This window comes from Panthera pardus, unplaced genomic scaffold (assembly GCF_024362965.1).
Source record: "Panthera pardus isolate Hobbes unplaced genomic scaffold, ASM2436296v1 HiC_scaffold_12, whole genome shotgun sequence".
NCBI classification, from domain to species: domain Eukaryota; kingdom Metazoa; phylum Chordata; class Mammalia; order Carnivora; family Felidae; genus Panthera; species Panthera pardus.
This window is the reverse complement of record NW_026526677.1, coordinates 97,527,204-97,544,625: the sequence shown is the minus strand read 5'-3', so window position 1 is coordinate 97,544,625 and position 17,422 is coordinate 97,527,204. Positions and strand designations below refer to the sequence as shown.

Genomic DNA, 17,422 nt, shown 5'->3' with positions numbered 1-17,422 from the left:
CATGTTTTCATTTTCTTTGGATAAATACCCAGAAGTGGGATTGCTAGATCATATGTAGCAAATAGTCTCATAGTTGGGTATAACTTTGTGCAATTTGACGACTTTAGTGGACTGCCCATATGAAGTAGAAAAGTAGATTTCTGGGCTAAAGTATTTTATTTTTTTAATTTATTTTAAAGAAAAAATTTTTTAACTTTTATTTATTTTTGAGACAGAGAGAGACAGAGCATGAACGGGGTCAGACAGAGGGAGACACAGAATCTGAAACAGGCTCCAGGCTCCGAGCTGTCAGCCCAGAGCCCGACGCGGGGCTCGAACTCACGGACCACGAGATCATGACCTGAGCCGAAGTCGGGCCGCTCAACCGACTGAGCCACCCAGGCACCCCTGGGCTAAAGTGTTTTAAACAGAATTCCTGATTTAAAAAAATCTTTAGTTTTTTCTTTTTCATTTTTATTGAGGTAATAAAACATATAAAACTTAAAACTAAAATTTAAAGATAAAATGTACCATCTTAAGCATTTCTAAGAGTACAATTCAATCTCCCCTGTCTTTTATATATACAGTTGATTTTCTTTAATCATTTTTTAAGTTTATTTATTTTGAGAGAGAGAGTACAAGCGGGGTAGGGGTGGAGGGAGAGGGAGAGAGAATCCCAGGCAGGCTCTGCACTGTCAGAACAGAGCCCGATGCAGGGCTCGAATTCACGAACCGTGAGCTGACGTCAAGAGTTGGACGCTTAGGGGCGCCTGGGTGGCTCAGTCGGTTAAGCGGCCGACTGCGGCTCAGGTCATGATCTCACGGTTCGTGGGTTCGAGCCCCGCATCGGGCTCTGTGCTGACAGCTCAGAGCCTGGAGCCTGTTTCAGATTCTGTGTCTCCCTCTCTCTGACCCTCCCCCGTTCATGCTCTGTCTCTCCCTGTCTCAAAAATAAATAAAACGTTAAAAAAAAAATTAAAAAAAAAAAAGAGTTGGACGCTTAACCTACTGAGCCACGCAGGCCTCCCTACACTTGATATTTTCAAACCTAAGTGCAGGGCTTTGCATTTATTCCTGTTACATTTTACCTTTTTGGTTTCGGCTTCTTCTTAGAAGGTGCCAAAATATTTTCCAATCCTGATTCTATCATCCAGTTTTCTGTATTTAGTCTCCCACTCTGCCTTGAATCACTTCCAAACTCAATCAGCATCCAACCTATTTATTTGCCTAAGCCGTTGATCAAAGGCGAATGCTTGGTTTGTCTGTGTTGGACACTGGGTGCAGCGTATTTTTTTGTTGTAAGCTCTACACCTAACGTGGGGCTGAACTCATGACCCCAAGATCAAGAGTCCTATGCTGTACCGACTGAGCCAGCCAGGCATCCCATACAGTGACTTTCCCAGGAACACTGTATGAGTATAGGAGTTGAGAAATCAAGCTTTGGTCTTGATTCAAGTTCTCTGGGGCTGTGTGTCCTCTGCAAGGTGCTTCCCCTCTGAGTTTGGACGTCAGTGTCCTTCCTTCCAACTCTTCCTTCTGTGTGTCTGTCCCTCTTTTGTTCTTTTGGGTTTGTTTTTTGGTTTTTGGTTTTTTTTTTTTTTTTGCAAGTGGCTGCCACCTTCCAAAGAGGGAGCGAGGGCTTGGAAATAAGATGCATTGAGGTTTCAGCAGGTGGTGGCACCTATGATTTTCTCAGGTCAGAATCAAAGATTTCTTTTGGGAGCAGTTTCTTAGTAATCTGGATCAAACACGTGGTCGCTCGGCACCTACCGTGTGTTGGGCACTTTTAGGCACTTGAGGTACAAAGATGCTATAGTAATGCTGGCCTCTAGGAGCTCATGATCTCATGAGGGAAACAGACACAGGACCCACTGGGTCTAAAAATGTGATATGTGCGATAAGAGGTATGAATAAGCAGTGCAGAAATACAGACAAGATCCCTTATTTTGCTTCTGGTAAGTTTCACGGAGGATGTGACATTGGAGTGTGGTCTCAGAGGACAAGAGTATATTTTCTAGGGAGAGCAGGGCATGGCATGTACAAAGTCCCTAACATAGGACCAGGCTCAGCCTGATCGAGGAATGGCCCAGGATATCTGGAGCCCAGGTCTACACCTGGGTAGCGCCTCCCAGGTCACCAGGCACGGTTGCCAGCTTTATCTCACTTGAGTTTTACTATATTCCTAGAAAACGGGTGGAGAGGGAATTATGACCTTATTTTCCCATCGAGAAGGCAGAGGCTGTGGGGCTGGCTGCCTCCACCAAACTCACACAGCTCAGGAGTGATGTAGCCAAGGCTTGAACCTTAGTTCTCTGACTTCAAGTCCGCGACTGTTTTCCAAGTACGCCCTCCTGCTCCTCCACAGGGCATCACAAAGGGGTATCAGATAAGTTCCTGGTCACTGTGGACCACTCTTTCACATAATATGGTAATTACATCCCCTCCTTTCTCTGTGAAAGAGCAGCAGCTTCCTCACTGTGTCAAAAATGAATAAACTGGGGCACCTGGGTGGCTCAGTCAGTTGAGCGTCCGACTTCGGCTCAGGTCATGATCTCGCGGTCCGTGAGTTCAAGCCCCGTGTCCGGCTCTGTGCTGACAGCTCGGAGCCTGGAGCCTGCTTCAGATTCTGTGTCTCCCTCTCTCTGACCCTCCCCCATTCATGCTCTGTCTCTCTCTGTCTCAAAAATAAATAAACATTAAAAAAAAAAAAAAAGAATAAACTGAGTCCTGGGAATGGCTCACCGTCATCTCTCAATCTAGAACATTAGCAATGGGATCAGAATCAAAACAGGAATCGCTTTGGGGAGCTGAGCCCTTACTACGTATGGCTCAGCTCAGACATTCTGCTCTGCTGGAGTGTCATGGGGCCCGTCTCCTGGGAGGGCCTGGCCAGCCCAGGGACCTCACTCAGTTGGCCTGGGATTCAAAGAAGATGAGGCAGAGATACTGATGCAGGTAAGAGTGAATTTGATGAGAAGGAGAAATGTTCTCGCCAGGCTCCGAGGGCAGCAGAGGCATCCTCATGAGAAGAGGCCTCTTGAGAAGGCCATGGCAAACCTTCCGGGCAAGAGCAGTTGTTAATTTTGTTGGCTGGTGGGTTTTAAAATTAATCTCTGAATTCTGCTTGCTCATCTTTTGCATTTTGTGGATCTCATAAACAACACGATAATTGCATTCGCGGAAATCGGAAGCAAAGACCTTTTTTTTTTATTTTTTTTTTTTTTTACTATTTATTTTTTATTTTTGAGACAGAGACAGAGCATGAGCAGGGGAGGGGCAGAGAGAGGGAGACACAGAATCCGAAGACAGGCTCCAGGCTCTGAGCTGTCAGCACAGAGCCCAACGCGGGGCTCGAACCCATGAACTGTGAGATCGTGACCTGAGCCGAAGTCGGACGCTCAACCGACTGAGCCACCTAGGCGCCCCAAAGGCCTTTTTTAATTGTCCCCAAAACTGATGACCTCCTCCAAGTCAACTGTCTTGGCCCTCCACCGTTTTTCTCATTTTGGTATTACCTCCTTCTGGAAACATCTTCCCCTCTTGTCTTCCAGACACCATACTTGCCCGGGGTTCCTCCTACTCGAGTGCTCACTTTTTCTCAGTCTCCTTTGCTGGCTCCCCCTCTTCATACCAACCTTGACCACTTTATTATTCTTCATCTGGACTCAGTTCCTTTGTAACCTCACTGAGTCCTATGGCTTTAAGTACCACCTTTATGCTGATAACTACCCAATTTATACTTCTGACCCCACACCTCTCCTGAGTCCAAACTCACTTCCCCGCCTCTCCTGGGATACCTAGTTGGCATCTCAAACTTAACACATTCAAAAATGTAGCTTTTGATTCCCTACCACTGACCTCCCCTTCCCTGATTACCCCCATCTCAGGTAATGGCACCACCACTGATCCCGTCAAGAAAGCCCAAACCCTAGGAATCATCCTTGATTCTTCTCCGTTCCTTGCACCACACCGCCCATCCACCTGCCGGTCCTGTCAGCCATCAGTTCAAAATGCTTTCTAAATCCAGGCCTTTCTCACCACCTCCACTGCTACTGTCCCACGCACCCTGCCACCCTCTCTCCCCTGGGCCACTGCAGTCCCACTCAATTGGTCTTCCTCCCTGCTCTCCAACCCCCTACCAGCCCATCGCGGTGGGTTCAAACACCTGCAGTGTTACTCCTCTGCTCAAATCCTGCATCACTTCCCATTGTCCTTGGGTGAGAGCTGAAGCTTTCACCGTGACCTGTCTGCCAGAGCCACGTCATCTTGCCCCTGGTTACCCCATTCTTCACCCATGCCAGCTTCATTACTATTCCTCAGCCCATGCAAGCCTGCTCTTGCCTTAGGCCCTGATACTCATGTCTGGAATGATCGTCCTGAGACCTTTGAAAGGTTGGGTCTTTACCCCATTCAATGAAAGCATGAGGTCCCCTGTGTGGCCTTCCCAGACCACCTGCCTAGGAACAGCCTCTGACAGACTCTTCCCCTGACCGTGTATTATTGTTCTCCACTGTAGCTATCTCCGAAGGAAGTTATGTATTTGTTTTCCCATTCCTTTTACGTCTCCTCAACTAGAAAAGAAGTCAGGGACTTCCATCTTTCTTCTCCAGTGCTGTAGTTCGAGTGCCTAGAACAGTGCCTGGTGCCTCGAGGGTACTGAGTAAATGCTTGTTCAATGAATGAAGTTGTTCTTTTGTCAGATTTTAAAATTAGTCCTCATTAGGCCTATTTTACAATGTCATGAAAGGATTTTTTTTTTTTTTTTAGATAAAAGCTTCTCAAAAAATAAAATACAGGGACACCTGGGTGGCTCAGTTGGTTGAGCATCCGACTTCGGCTCAGGTCATGATCTCGCAGTTTGTGAGTTCGAGCCCTGAGTCGGGCTCTGTGCTGACAGCTCAGAGCCTGGAGCCTGTTTCAGATTCTGTGTCTCCCTCTCTCTCTGACCCTCCCCCGTTCATGCTCTGTCTCTCTCTCTTTCAAAAATAATAAACATCAAAAAATATGTATATATATATTAAAAAATAAATAAAATACATAACTACCTGATTACCTAGCATTTCCACCTTGGGGTATTTATCCAAAGAAAATGAAGACACTAATTCGAAAAGATATCTGCACCCCCATGTTCAATGCAGTATTATTTACAATAGCCAAGATAGAAACAACCTAAGTGCCCGTTGGCAGATGAATAAGTAAAGAAAATACTATATATACACACATATATACATATATATGTACATATGTATATGTGTACATATGTGTACTTGTGTATATATATGTACATATATATGTATATATAATATTACTGTATAATATATAATATATAATATACTATTAATATGTGTGTATATATACATACAATATTTTATATTGTATTTAATTAATTTTTGTTTTTTGAGAGAGAGAGAGACAGAGACAGCGAATGAGCAGGGGAGGGACAAAGAGAGAGGGAGACACAGAATCTGAAGCAGGCTCCAGGCTCTGAGCTGTCAGCACAGAGCCCGACGTGGGGCTCGAACCCACAAGCTGTGAGATCATGACCTGAGCTGAAGTCAACTGACTGAGCCATCTAGGGGCCCCTAAGTTTTATATAATAATAAATATAAAAATAAAATATATGAGCAACAATAAAATATATAATAAATATATAATATATATATACTAAACATATTGTAATATATATATAATGGAATATTATCTGGCCATAAAAAAGAATGAAATCTTGCCATTTGTGACAACATGAATGGACCTTGAGGGCACTATGCTGAGTGAAATAAATCAGACGGCGAAAGACAAATACCATATGATCTCAGTTATACGTGAAATCTAAAATGCGGGGCGCCTGGGTGGCTCAGTTGGTTGAGCGGCCAACTTCAGCTCAGGTCATGATCTCGCGGTCTGTGAGTTCAAGCCCCGCGTCGGGCTCTGTGCTGACCGCTCAGAGCCTGGAGCCTGTTTCAGATTCTGTGTCTCCCTCTCTCTCTGACCCTCCCCTGTTCATGCTCTGTCCCTGTCTGAAAAATAAATAAACGTTAAAAAAAATAATTAAAAAAAAATAAAATGCAGGCAAACGAAAAAACCAAAAGACAAGCTCATAGATCCAGAGAACAGATTCGTGGCTGCCAGAGGTGAGGGGTGGGATAGGTGAAATGGCTAAAAGGGGTTCAAAACAAAACTTCCCGTTGTAAAACAAATAAGTCCTGGGGATGTAATGGACAGCATGGTGACTATAGTTAATAATCCGGCATTGCGTGTTTGAAAGCTGCTAAGAGAGTAGACCTTAAAAATTCTCATCACGAGAAAAAAAATGTGTCACTATATATGGTGATGAATATCACTCGGTCTTGTTGTGGTGCTCGGTTCACCGTGTATACAGGTAGTGAATCACGTGGTACACCCGAAACTAACATAATGTTATACGTCAGTTATACCTCAAAAAAAAAAGGATAAAAGCAACTTTGCCTTCAAGTCCGCCTCTCTATGCACAACCACTTTCAGTCTGTGGGCCCTTCCTACCTTTAGCACCCCTTTGCAGATTTTATATATCCTCTTAATTGATCTCAAGGTCAGGCTGCTATCCAGAGGTCACTCCACGTCTCGCAGTGTGCCTTTCTTGTCATGTCCCCATTTTCAAGGAACTCATGGGCTAGCGGGAGAGAGAAGCACACAGACAAAGAAGGAGTGGTCTGATGGGCCATGTGGTGGTAGCTAGGGCTCCTGGAATCCAGAGCGGAGGGGGACTGATTCTGCAAAATGGCGCAGTGCACAGAGGCGTGGAAACAAGATAGGCTTGGTGTATTTGCACCTGAGCTCAGGATACCTGGTGGGGACAGGGGGGAGTGAGGTGGGATTATGAGGGAAAGTCACATGGGGAATTATACGTTGTGCTAAGAAACTGGGACTCCATTCCTAAGCTAATGAGCAGAATTTTCTGATGGGAAGTTCTGAATTCATTCACTTGCACATTTATTCTTTGATCCAACCAGTATATTTTGAACTCCTGTTATGTACTAGGCTCAGTGCTAGGCTCTGAGTGTATGTATTTAGTAAATAGTCATTTTTCTTGCTATTACAGAGCCGTGGGGCACAAAGGAAGCTTGTTTGGCGGTTCGTAACCTAGAGTTATAGGAGAGGGAAACTGTTATTGTAGCTAACGGTGGAAGCAAGCCCCCTAACAATAGGTGTATGTTTAAGCAAGTTATGGTCCACAGAAAGGAATATTAGGGAACCATTAAAAATGATGTTTGCAAGCACAGGAGAAAAAGAGATTTGTGATGCTCCTTAATCGTATAGGGGAAATATTAATGATGTTCACTGGAAAAAGCAGAGTAAAATTTATACAGAGTGGTGAATATGAATGAGGAAAAACAAGTATAAAAACAGACCATCATGTATACCCAAATATTAATTACAGCTGCCTCTCAGCAGAGTGATTTTTTTTTCTGCTACTTTATACTTTCTCTGTCCCACATATTTTTCTCTACTAAGCACACATTTTTACTTGTTCAACCCAACAGTTATTATAAAAGAGAAGAGACAAGCCAACAGGAAATGAAAGCTGGAGGGGAGAAAACCAGAACAGACACCTGTCTACCTGGCATGACTTAGATGCCATCACCCCAGGAGGGCTGGGATAGTGGAGGAACCTCTTAGGGCAGCTCCGTTCGGACCCGTGGCTGGTCACTCCTGGCTTAGCCACAAAAGCGTAGGCCATATCTCTGTGTGAGGGAGTGGATGTCTCCGGGATGGCAATTTCAATCCCAGTTGACTCTTTGTGACCTCTGACAAGTCAGTCTTCCTGGTTGTTCACCTCCCTGGAGGAGATTTTCCAAAGACGTCTCCAGGAAACAGGATAAGTGGAGGATCCTGGCCACGGGGGAAACGGGGGTTCTTTTTCAAAACATAGACAAGCCCTTCCCAACATCCCCATTCCTTCCTGACCTTCTATCTGTTCCAGTCCTGCTAGCAATTCATGTTTTCGTTTTTATCTCTTTCAGGAAATGATCGAAATGGCCTAGATTTCAACAGGCAGGTAAGGATTTTCAGAAGAAAACCTTTATAAATGTTTGGGAGCGGGGGGGGGGGGGGCTACTTACACTTCATCAGGTGCAGGAGATACAAAGATTATTTCAAGTTTGAGGGTGTTTATTTATGGACTCTGTAGCTTTCAGGCTTAGACGGGTCCTATAAAGAGCCTTTGTGTCCACCCCCTCCCCCAATCCATAATCCAATGTTGGGGTCTCCTCTTCACTATCCCCCTCAAAAGAGTGCTGACAAGTGGAGACAATTATTGAGGAATAAGCATATGCCTGATGTGGTGCAGAAGCAAAATGGCAGCTCTCTTCCTGTCACAGCTTAGCCTCAGTTGACTCTCGAGCGAGTCTGTGGGTGTGGACCGACTGTGCGGAGAGGAATTCATGGAGGCGCAAAAGATGGGGTGCCTGGGTTCCTCAGGGATTGAAAGGAGAAGAGAAGGAACAGGACAGGGGGGAACAGAACAAAAGAGCCCAGGACGGAGTATCGAGCCTGGCTCAGTGGGACGATGTAGACAAGCTTGGCGCCTTTAAAGAAAACCAAGTCGGGTGGGATTCGAGTTAGTCATGGCGGGGGAGGAGCTTCAGGGGTGGGAAGGTGGAGTTGGACAGACTGCAGGGTGGATGGCTGCGGTGTGTAAATGGAAGGATGGAGCTGGGGGCGGGGGGGGGGACGATTTTCCCCTTGAGATCAGGGGCTGGTGGCGAGACTAGGGGAGAGGACCAGGACAGGGCGTGATGTCAGAGCAGATGTGGGAGGATATGTTGGGGGGAGGAGAGCTAAGGTGGGGTCAGCTGAAAAATTAATTTATTCCGGGGCACCTGGGTGGTTCAGTTGGTTAAGTGTCCAACTTTGGCTCAGGTCATGATCTCGTGGTTCATGGGTTCAAGCCCCGAGTCGAGTTGGGCGCCTTGCTGATGGTGCAGAGCCTGCTTGGGATTCTCGCTCTCTCCTCGCTCTCTGCCCCTCCCCCATTCATGCATTTTCTCTCTCTCTCCCTCGAAATAAATAAATAAACAAAACAATTAATTTATTCCATTTGCCGGGGGCGGGGGGCGGCGTGGGGCGCCTGTGTACTATGCCAGGTGTCGGAACACAAAAAAAATTAAGACGTGGTCTCTGCCCTGAAGGAGCTTATTTATAGTCTAGTATGGGGAGTGGAAGAGAGAGAGAGAAGGAGAGGCGGAGGGAGGAGCAGAGAGAGACTCCTAAGGGAATAATTAATTATACGCTCGCATCCCTGCTTCACTGCAAGTAGGTAGAAGGTGTGTCAACCAGAAATGCAAAGAGTTCATTCTTCCTGGGAGCTCAGGGCAGGCTTCACAGAGGAGGTGATACTTGAATCTGGCTCTAAAGGGTGAGTAGGAGTTTGTCAGGCAGAGAAGAGTGGGTTGGAAGGGAAGACAATCCCAATGTGGGGGTGCATCGGATAATCACGGGCTCCCTCCTGCTCTGATATACTCCGTCCAAGTTTAGGTGGCAGCCTGGGGTGGGACTGGAGAGCAGACTCAGGCATATGTTCTCCTTTATCTAGAGCGTGATTTGAAGCCACTACTAACGTTTTCTAAAGGGCTGGGTACTTTCTGGGTGCATCCCTCGTGGTCAGAGAGAGGAATACTCTGGAGTCGTCAGCCAAAACCTGGTAGGCAGTCACTTTTGTGCATTTTGTTCGCTGGGGAAGTTTGCTAACGACTCTCTGAACTTGAGGCCCGACACAGAAAGAGCCTTCAGTTAGAGAGACAGCCTCAAGGAAGAAATTGCCGCCAACCTGGTTGATTAAACACCGGAATGGCCAAGGGAAAGATAGCAGAATCAGCTTCTCACCCCTGGTCTTTAAATGGGAGACAGATTCTTCTCTGGGGGATGGTTTTGCCAGGTTTGCTTTAAGGGCAGGAGGACGGAGGAGATTCCCAAGGATTCTGTGATCCCGAAGGAGAGTCCTAAGCAGGTTGGGATGTGGCGTGTGCCCTGTGTTTTCCACCCTGAGGACTCAGGATGGCGGCCTGGGGCCCACGTCTCACTGTCCAAGGCCCTTGGAGAAGATGCATGGGAGGGGCCCATTCCACACCGAGATATGACCACACCAGCCCAGTTTGGAGGTGGCCTGCTCCACAGGCCTGGTGGGTTTGGCTGCCTGTGTGATCTTTTGGAAGCTTGAGAAACCCTCGTGCTTAGGACAAGGCTGGGGGACAGCCCCTCTGGCCCTAGGCAGCCTGCAGAGAGGCCCCTGACCCTTTGAACATCTTCTGGGGTGTGGCTTCTCCACCAGTCGGGAGACAGTTGCTGGCTTCTGGCAGGAGTGGGCCTTGAGTCTCCTCTGCTTAGATGAGACCCACGGGGTGGGTTGTTCTCTCCCTCCCTCCCCTGGAAAGGGTTTTTGGATTTCTCATTACTGATAAGAATGGACATGACATATCTTTCCTTTCAAGAAGGGGGGAGTTTTGGAGAAAGAGGCTCAGCCTGGTCACACTCCTTTACACGCTCATGCCGGAGCCCTCTGCTCACGAGCATACACATCCGTGGGCCCCACAAGGCCCCCCCTTGCTACGTGTCACTCTGTCCCTTGAAGCCATCAGATACCTAGCCCCACCGCCTCACGTTCACACGAGCTCGCCTGCAGGCCTCCAGGTGGACACCCGGGGTCTCCAGGCCACCTGCACACCTCACCGTGAGGGCGAAGTAAACCAACATCCAAGTTCGACGCAAGGCACTTTGGGCTCCTTACAAGTGTTACCATCCCCGCCAGACAGGAGAGGACGGTGCCTCCTCGGCAGCCACCCCCCCCCCCTTTTTTTTTTGCAAAGGATTTGGGAGAGTAGATAATTTGCCAAAGGTCACATGACTGACCAGCTGGCAGAGCCAGGATTTGAACTCCCATCCCTTTGACTCCAGAGCCCATTTTTCCCCTGATGCCTTGCTACATCCTCCCCTACGGTCTCTCTCCTCTCCCGGCACACGCACCGTCCTCAGGGAGAGGCCTGGGAGCCAGAGGCTGAGCATGACCTCACGGTGACTAACTGGGAGGAAATGGCTGGCGGAGGGTGTGGGGAAGGGAAGAAAGAGCGGTTGCGTAGGAGCGGCCGGTATGGGACAGAGAAGGGGTTGGCAGACACAGGAGAGCAAAAGATGAGCCACTGCCCTCGCTGAAGCCCAGGTTGGAAAGCCTCAGGCCAGCTGTTGCAACTGGGAGTTGCAGTCAGGACCGGCCAGAGGGCAGTCCTGTAGCTGCAGGAGCAAGGGACATTGGCTCATCAGGAAATTTTGCGCTGAATCTGTTAACTTCCTGGTCCCAGGAAAGCCGCCTGAGCGGGGTTGGGGGATAGTTGTGGGAAGATCCAGGGACCCAGAAGCAGTGCCACTCTGAGCTCCCTCTGCGCTCCCTAGGGAAGACAAGCGAGTGGAAAGGCAAGAGGTTAAGGCCAGATCCCCAGACAGGGAGCCGGACATCCGGGTGTCCGTGCCACTTGTTGTCCTTCATACAAACCTCTCCATCTTTCCGGGCCGCGGTTTCCTCTCGGATAAGATAAAGAAATCTGCGCGAGGTGATCTCTCAGGCTCCCGCAGTCTGTCTGTTCCGTTCCCTCATTTTTCTCATGCCCTGTTCTGACTGGTTGGTTTGACTCCCACCCTCCTTTTGCTTTTTTCTTTGAAAAGAAATAGGGAGGAGGGTGCCCAGCTCTTCACCCTGAGCCGTAGAGAGGGGTGGGGGAGAACTGAGTCCCATGAAATCTTTCCAGTCGTTACGATTTTGTGTGATCCAGTGAAAAGAATCATTGGAAATTTAGGGGCAGAGGCGGAAGGACCCAGCAGCCTGGATCGGCGGCCGATCGTTCATTCTTTGAAGGACTGGTCGTTCCTAAGCGTGAGCGAGAGGGTGTCGTGAGTAAGGAGGCAAACTGCAGAATTATGCCGTGGCTCCGTGAGCTCCTTGATACCGCCTGAGCACAGCACCAAGGGGATGAGGTCTGAAGCGGGTGACCAAGGGAAGAGCAGGGGGTTTGACTGGCAGAGTAGGGCGGCAAGAATATTCTAGGCCTAGGAGACGGTGAGTGTGAGAGCTCACTTGCAAAAAGGCCTGGCTTCAGGGCAAGTGTGAGAAGATCAGCATGGGCCCAGACGGGGGGTGGTGAAGGCAGGACTGTGGGTCAGGCCGGGCTGTGAAGAACTCTGAACGCCCAGCAAGGCATTTTCTCCTGTGGGCAATAGGGAGCCACTAGACATTTTCCAGGGTGACTAGTCTCATTTAATGGAAGGGCATTAGAGGCGGGGTGGGTGAGGAGGGAAGGAGGGACGAAGGAGAGGCCTGATGGAATGTTGCTGTTGTAGGAAGAAGCAGGCAAAGCTAAGGAGAGGGATTATGGCGAAGAGATCAAGCACACGAACACAGAATCAGACTGCCTGGGTTAGAATCCTGGCTGTGTGGCCTGGGGCAAATGCTTCACCTTTGGGATACCTAGGTGGCTCAGTCAGTTAAGCATCAGACTTTGGCTCAGGTCATGAGCTCAGGGTTCGTGAGTTTGAGCCCCATATAGGGCTGTGTGCTGACAATGCAGAGCCTGCTTTGGGATTCTCTCTCTCCCTCTCTCTCTCTGACCCTTCTGTGCACGCGCTCTCTCTCTCTCAATAAATAAATAAACTTAAACAAATTCTTCACTTTCTATGTGAATCTCAATCTCCTCTTCTGGAGGGGCACCTGGGTGGCTCAGTTGGTTAAGTGTCTGACTTCGGCTCAGGTCATGATCTCATGGTTTGTGAACTTGAGCCCCACATTGGGCTCTCTGCTGTCACCACAGAGCCTGCTTCGGATCCCCTGCCTCCCCCCCCGCCCACCGCCCCTCTCCCATGTGTGTTCTCTCTCTCTCTCTCTTTCCCAAAAATAAATAAAAACATTAAGAGAAATCAACCTTCTCTTCTGGAAAAAGGGGAGAATAACGGTACCTATCTCACAAGGTTGTTGTGAGGGTTAAATGAGAGGGTGTGTACCTTTTTGACAAGGGTCTAGAACGTATGTGCTGTGTAAGTATTTGCTGTTCTTATGATTATGTCAGCATGCGTGGAGAGAACCAAGTTCAAGAGGGAGATCTGATAGAAGATCAAGAGGATTGGGGCAACAGGTTGGACGCAGACAGCAAAGACATAGGAAGAGTCCAGCACGCTTCTTAGGTTTCTAGCTCGGGATGCTAAGCATTAGAGAGACTGCAAGCAGAGATCAAGAAGCCAGGAGCGGGAGCAAGTATGTCCAGATGGTAGAAGGAGGAGGAAGGGGCAGATGATGGGCTATAGGTACCGATACACGGTGAGAAGTTGGGACCCGGAGCCTGGGGCACAGGTCAGGATGCATATCAGGGAGTCACCATGGAATCATGTTAACTGAAATGGTGGGAGGCCATGAGGTCCCCTGACATGGTATGCAGAATGGGATGGGGACCCTGGGAAGACCCACAGAAGAAACACGTAAAGGGACAGAAGAGTGGGTGCCTGTGGACAAGAAGAAGAAGGAATGGTCAGGGGGACAGGAGGAGAACCACACCCACAAAGGAGAGATTTTCATGACAGTGGGGACAGGCCCCAGTGTCTGTAGAGCCCAAAGCCTGAAAACAGGTTCTGGTTTGTCAGTGACAAGAGCAGCAATGGCCTTATTGTGGTGGCCGTGGTAAGAGCAGATGCCAGATTGCTGTAGCCGGGGGACAAGTTGGAATTAAGGAGATGAAGGAAATATGGACATGAGGCGACAAAGGGGTGGGGTGCTGGCTTAAAATGGAGACAGTGTGAAAGGAAGGCTTTGGGGGATGATGGAGACCTTGGGTGTGGGCCTGGGGAGGGATAGGAGATGCCATCAGCATAGGTGACAGAAAAGAGAGAACATGGACAGAGGGCAGACCCAACTAGAAGGTGTGGCCAGAAGAGGAGAAGGACTCGTCCGAGAGAGTAGAGGGGCTGGGTGCCCTGTCACTGAGTTCAGGAGCCCAGAGGACCCCGTTTCCATTCCCTGCTCTTTGGACCAACAGCTAGCTTCAGAAGGACGTCGGGAAGTAGAACTAGCTTCCGGGGGTTGGAGAGCCCACAGTGGCAGATGCGCACCTAGGAGGCCTCAAGCTGTTCTGTCCTGGTGACTTCTGAAGCCCTCATGCCCTGGGCCATGAGTTTCCACCAGGTGGATCAGAGCGATGTTTCCATGTATGTTGTTGAATGCCATCTTGCTGGAAGACTCCAAAAGTTCTCTGAGGCCAGAAGGATATCAGAAGCAAGTTGGCAGGTATCCTTGTCCCTAAGCTTCCTGCCACCAGAGTGGAGAATCCGTGACCTGGGGTTTTCTCTCAGCCCTAGGCTTGATGGCTTTCTCAGCCCACCTGCGCCAATATATGACTTTCCCACGCCAGCCAGCCCAGAGCAGTGACCCCAGCGTGCCCCCGTATAGCAGTTAGCTTTAAATGGGATGGGATTTTTCTTCGTTGTTTTCTTGAACGTGAACTACCATGGTTCTCTGGCAGTTCCTGGTATGTGTTGATTTGTAGTGTTCAGTTGGCTCGATGGGGCATCTTCTCTAAAATCAGCAAAATTCAGGGGCGCCTGGGTGGCTCAGTCGGTCAAGCGTCCGACTTCGGCTCAGGTCATGATCTCACGATTCATTAGTTCGAGCCCCGCGTCAGGCTCTGTGCGGACAGCTCCGAGCCTGGAGCCTGTTTCCGATGCTGTGTCTGCCCCCGCTCTCTCTGCCTCTCCCCTGCTCATGCTGTTTCTCAATAAACATTTTTAAAAAATTATAAAATCAACAAAATTCAGCCTAAGGGAAGGTCTGCGAGGGTCCAGAATGATAGGCTTCTCCAGAGGGGCCCGTGAGGGGAACACAGGGAAGGCCAGACCAGGCTCTCAGGCTGGCAAGTGAGGGTCTGCAGTGGTCGCATGTGAGCCCTCTCCCCTGGACACTCAGGCAGCAGTCTCAGGAGAACAGGCATCATAGGAGCCGAGCACCAGAGGGCAAGGGAAGGAGCTAATTGACCAAGTTCAACCATCTCATACCACAGACCTGTACTTAGCTGGGTAGTAAGGAGTCAGAGGGCTCTAGAACATGGGCCCTGCCCATAGGAGCTCTTAGCCAGTGGGACAGAAAGCGCAGGGGAGGAGGCTGTGGAGGAGAGGGAGATCCCCTGCACCGTGATAATAATGCCAATGGGGCTGGTTCTGCGAGTCTCAAAAAGCTGGGCAGGCACGTAGAGCCAGGCAGGGGTAAGGGACCCAGGGAGCCGGAGGGAGGCTCTGAGATCTCCCTGCGAGACCTTGGGGAATGGACGTTAAGGATGGGAAGACTGTCGGTCCTCTGACACTTGTTTCCATCTGCGGCAGCGCTCAGCTCTGGTTCCGTGCTTCCAAGTGGAGACAGGATTTGGGGGATGGGATGGGGGGACGGTCAGGCTAAGAGAGAAAAGAGCCCGAGGAGCCGGCAAACCTCATTTTGCTCAACCCCAGGCAGTAAGGGTGGGTTGAAAGTCTTGATACGTAATATCCCTCCTTTTTTTTTCCCTCTGAGGTACCAAAGCAATTGAAAAATAGACCCTGGAGCCTGACAGAACTGTGGTTGGGGACATGGTTTTGCTGCACGGCCACAGTGGGCTTTCAAAGAATTAAATACAACCCCCCGGCATAGGTAGAGGTGATAGAGAACAGACCTTACGGTACCCTTCTAGCCAACAGGCAGGTCTGAAAAGAGGGACCAGAAGGGACTAACCCCCACACATCCACTTCTTTCTTTTCTTTTTTTTTTTTTTTAACGTTTATTTATTTTTGAGACAGAGAGAGAGACAGACCATGAACGGGGGAGGAGCAGAGAGAGAGGGAGGCACAGAATCAGAAGCAGGCTCCAGGCTCTGAGCCATCAGCCCAGAGCCCGATGCGGGGCTCGAACTCATGGACCATGAGATCGCGAGATCGTGACCTGAGCTGAAGTCGAACGCTCGACCGACTGAGCCACCCAGGCGCCCCAACATCCACTTCTTTCTAAAACTTGTTCCGGGGGTGCTTGGGTGGCTCAGTCAGTGAAACGTCCGGCTTTGGCTCAGGTCACGGTCTCACGGTTCGTGGGGTCAAGCCCCGTGTGTCGGGCTCTGTGCCGACAGCTCGGAGCCTGGAGCCTGCTTCTGATTCTGTGTCTCCCTCTCTCTCTGCCCCTCCCCAGCTTGCTCTCTGTCTCTCTCTCTCTCTCTTGAAAATAGATAAACATTAAAAAAAAATTAAAACGCAACTTGTCCTCAGCTTTACCAGACCCAATGTCCCTTGTAATACGGATTCTGTAAAGCTCCTTTAATATCCTAGAATGAAATTTATAGAAGACATAAATAAGCATCAACTAGATGCTCTGATTTTAAAAGAATGAGAAGTAATTTGAAATAAAATAATAAGTATTTCAGCAAGGAAGTCTTTGTGCATACTCCCCTGGCATGTTTAGCGAGATAGTAGGATGCTTGTGCCCCGTGACAGACACAAATACAGACTGATATCAGTATGTTCTACCGGCAGCTCAAAAGCCAAGATCTTCCAAAACGTTGTCAAACAACTCTCAATACAGGTCCAAGCAAAATAAGATAAAAATCTTTCCTTAATTTATACAGAAAATGGCATCCGTGGAAAAAGCCAGCGTGTATTAAAAGTGTGCCAAAGTAGGGCGCCTGGGTGGCTCAGTCGGTTAAGCGTCTGACTCTTGCTTTTCGCTCAGGTCATGGTCTCGCGGTTCGTGGGCTCGAGTCCCGCATGGGGGTCTGCCCCGGCGGTGTAGAGCCTGCTTGGGATTCTCTCTCTCCCTCTCTCTCTGCCCCTTCTCCGCTCACTCTTGCTCTCTCTCTCTCTCTCTCCCCCTCTCTCAAAATCAATAAGTTAACTTTAAAAAGAAAGGAAAAAATAAAAGTGTGCGAAAGATACTCTGTGCTCATATGAATAATGAAATTGGGTTCTAGGCTCACGTGACTCTAGGCCGGCTACTGGCTGACACACAAATGTCCCATGGGGCATTTGAAAGTTGTATGAAAGTAGCATGGCCCTTGTTTGGTATAGTCTTCTGCATTGCAGGAGGTCTGGAGCGCCTGCCTTCTGCCCAGTCCATGCAAATCGAGCCTCCTCATTAGCCAGAAAAACCGCCCCATTGATTTCAGGAAACAATTTCCAGGTTGCCCGTCATCCCCAGTGAGGACAGCTGACCTAGACCCACCAGGAAAACAGGTCACTTCCACCAGGAGGCAGAGCACAAGATTTACCTGTGGCTGTAGTCCTTGCACGTAGAAATATAAGGGAGTGGGAAACAGAGTCTCCCCAGCACTAGAAAGAGGCACCCCAGAAATAACACGCGCAGCCTGTGCCCTCAGAGAACGTACTTGCTATGCAATGGGGCAGACAGGTCCGAAACGTCCCTAAAAAT

General features: G+C 49.0%; 1 protein-coding gene across 2 annotated transcripts in view; it reads left to right on the top strand.

The window, feature by feature from the left end:
- POU2F3 (POU class 2 homeobox 3) overlaps positions 1 to 17,422 on the top strand; it is a 78,951-nt gene that overhangs the window by 22,663 nt on the left and 38,866 nt on the right. For both annotated transcript variants that reach the window (XM_019468865.2, XM_019468866.2), the window contains exon 3: positions 7,980 to 8,014. In XM_019468865.2, the coding sequence (XP_019324410.1) occupies positions 7,980 to 8,014 (35 nt within the window). The remainder of the gene's footprint in view (positions 1 to 7,979; positions 8,015 to 17,422) is intronic.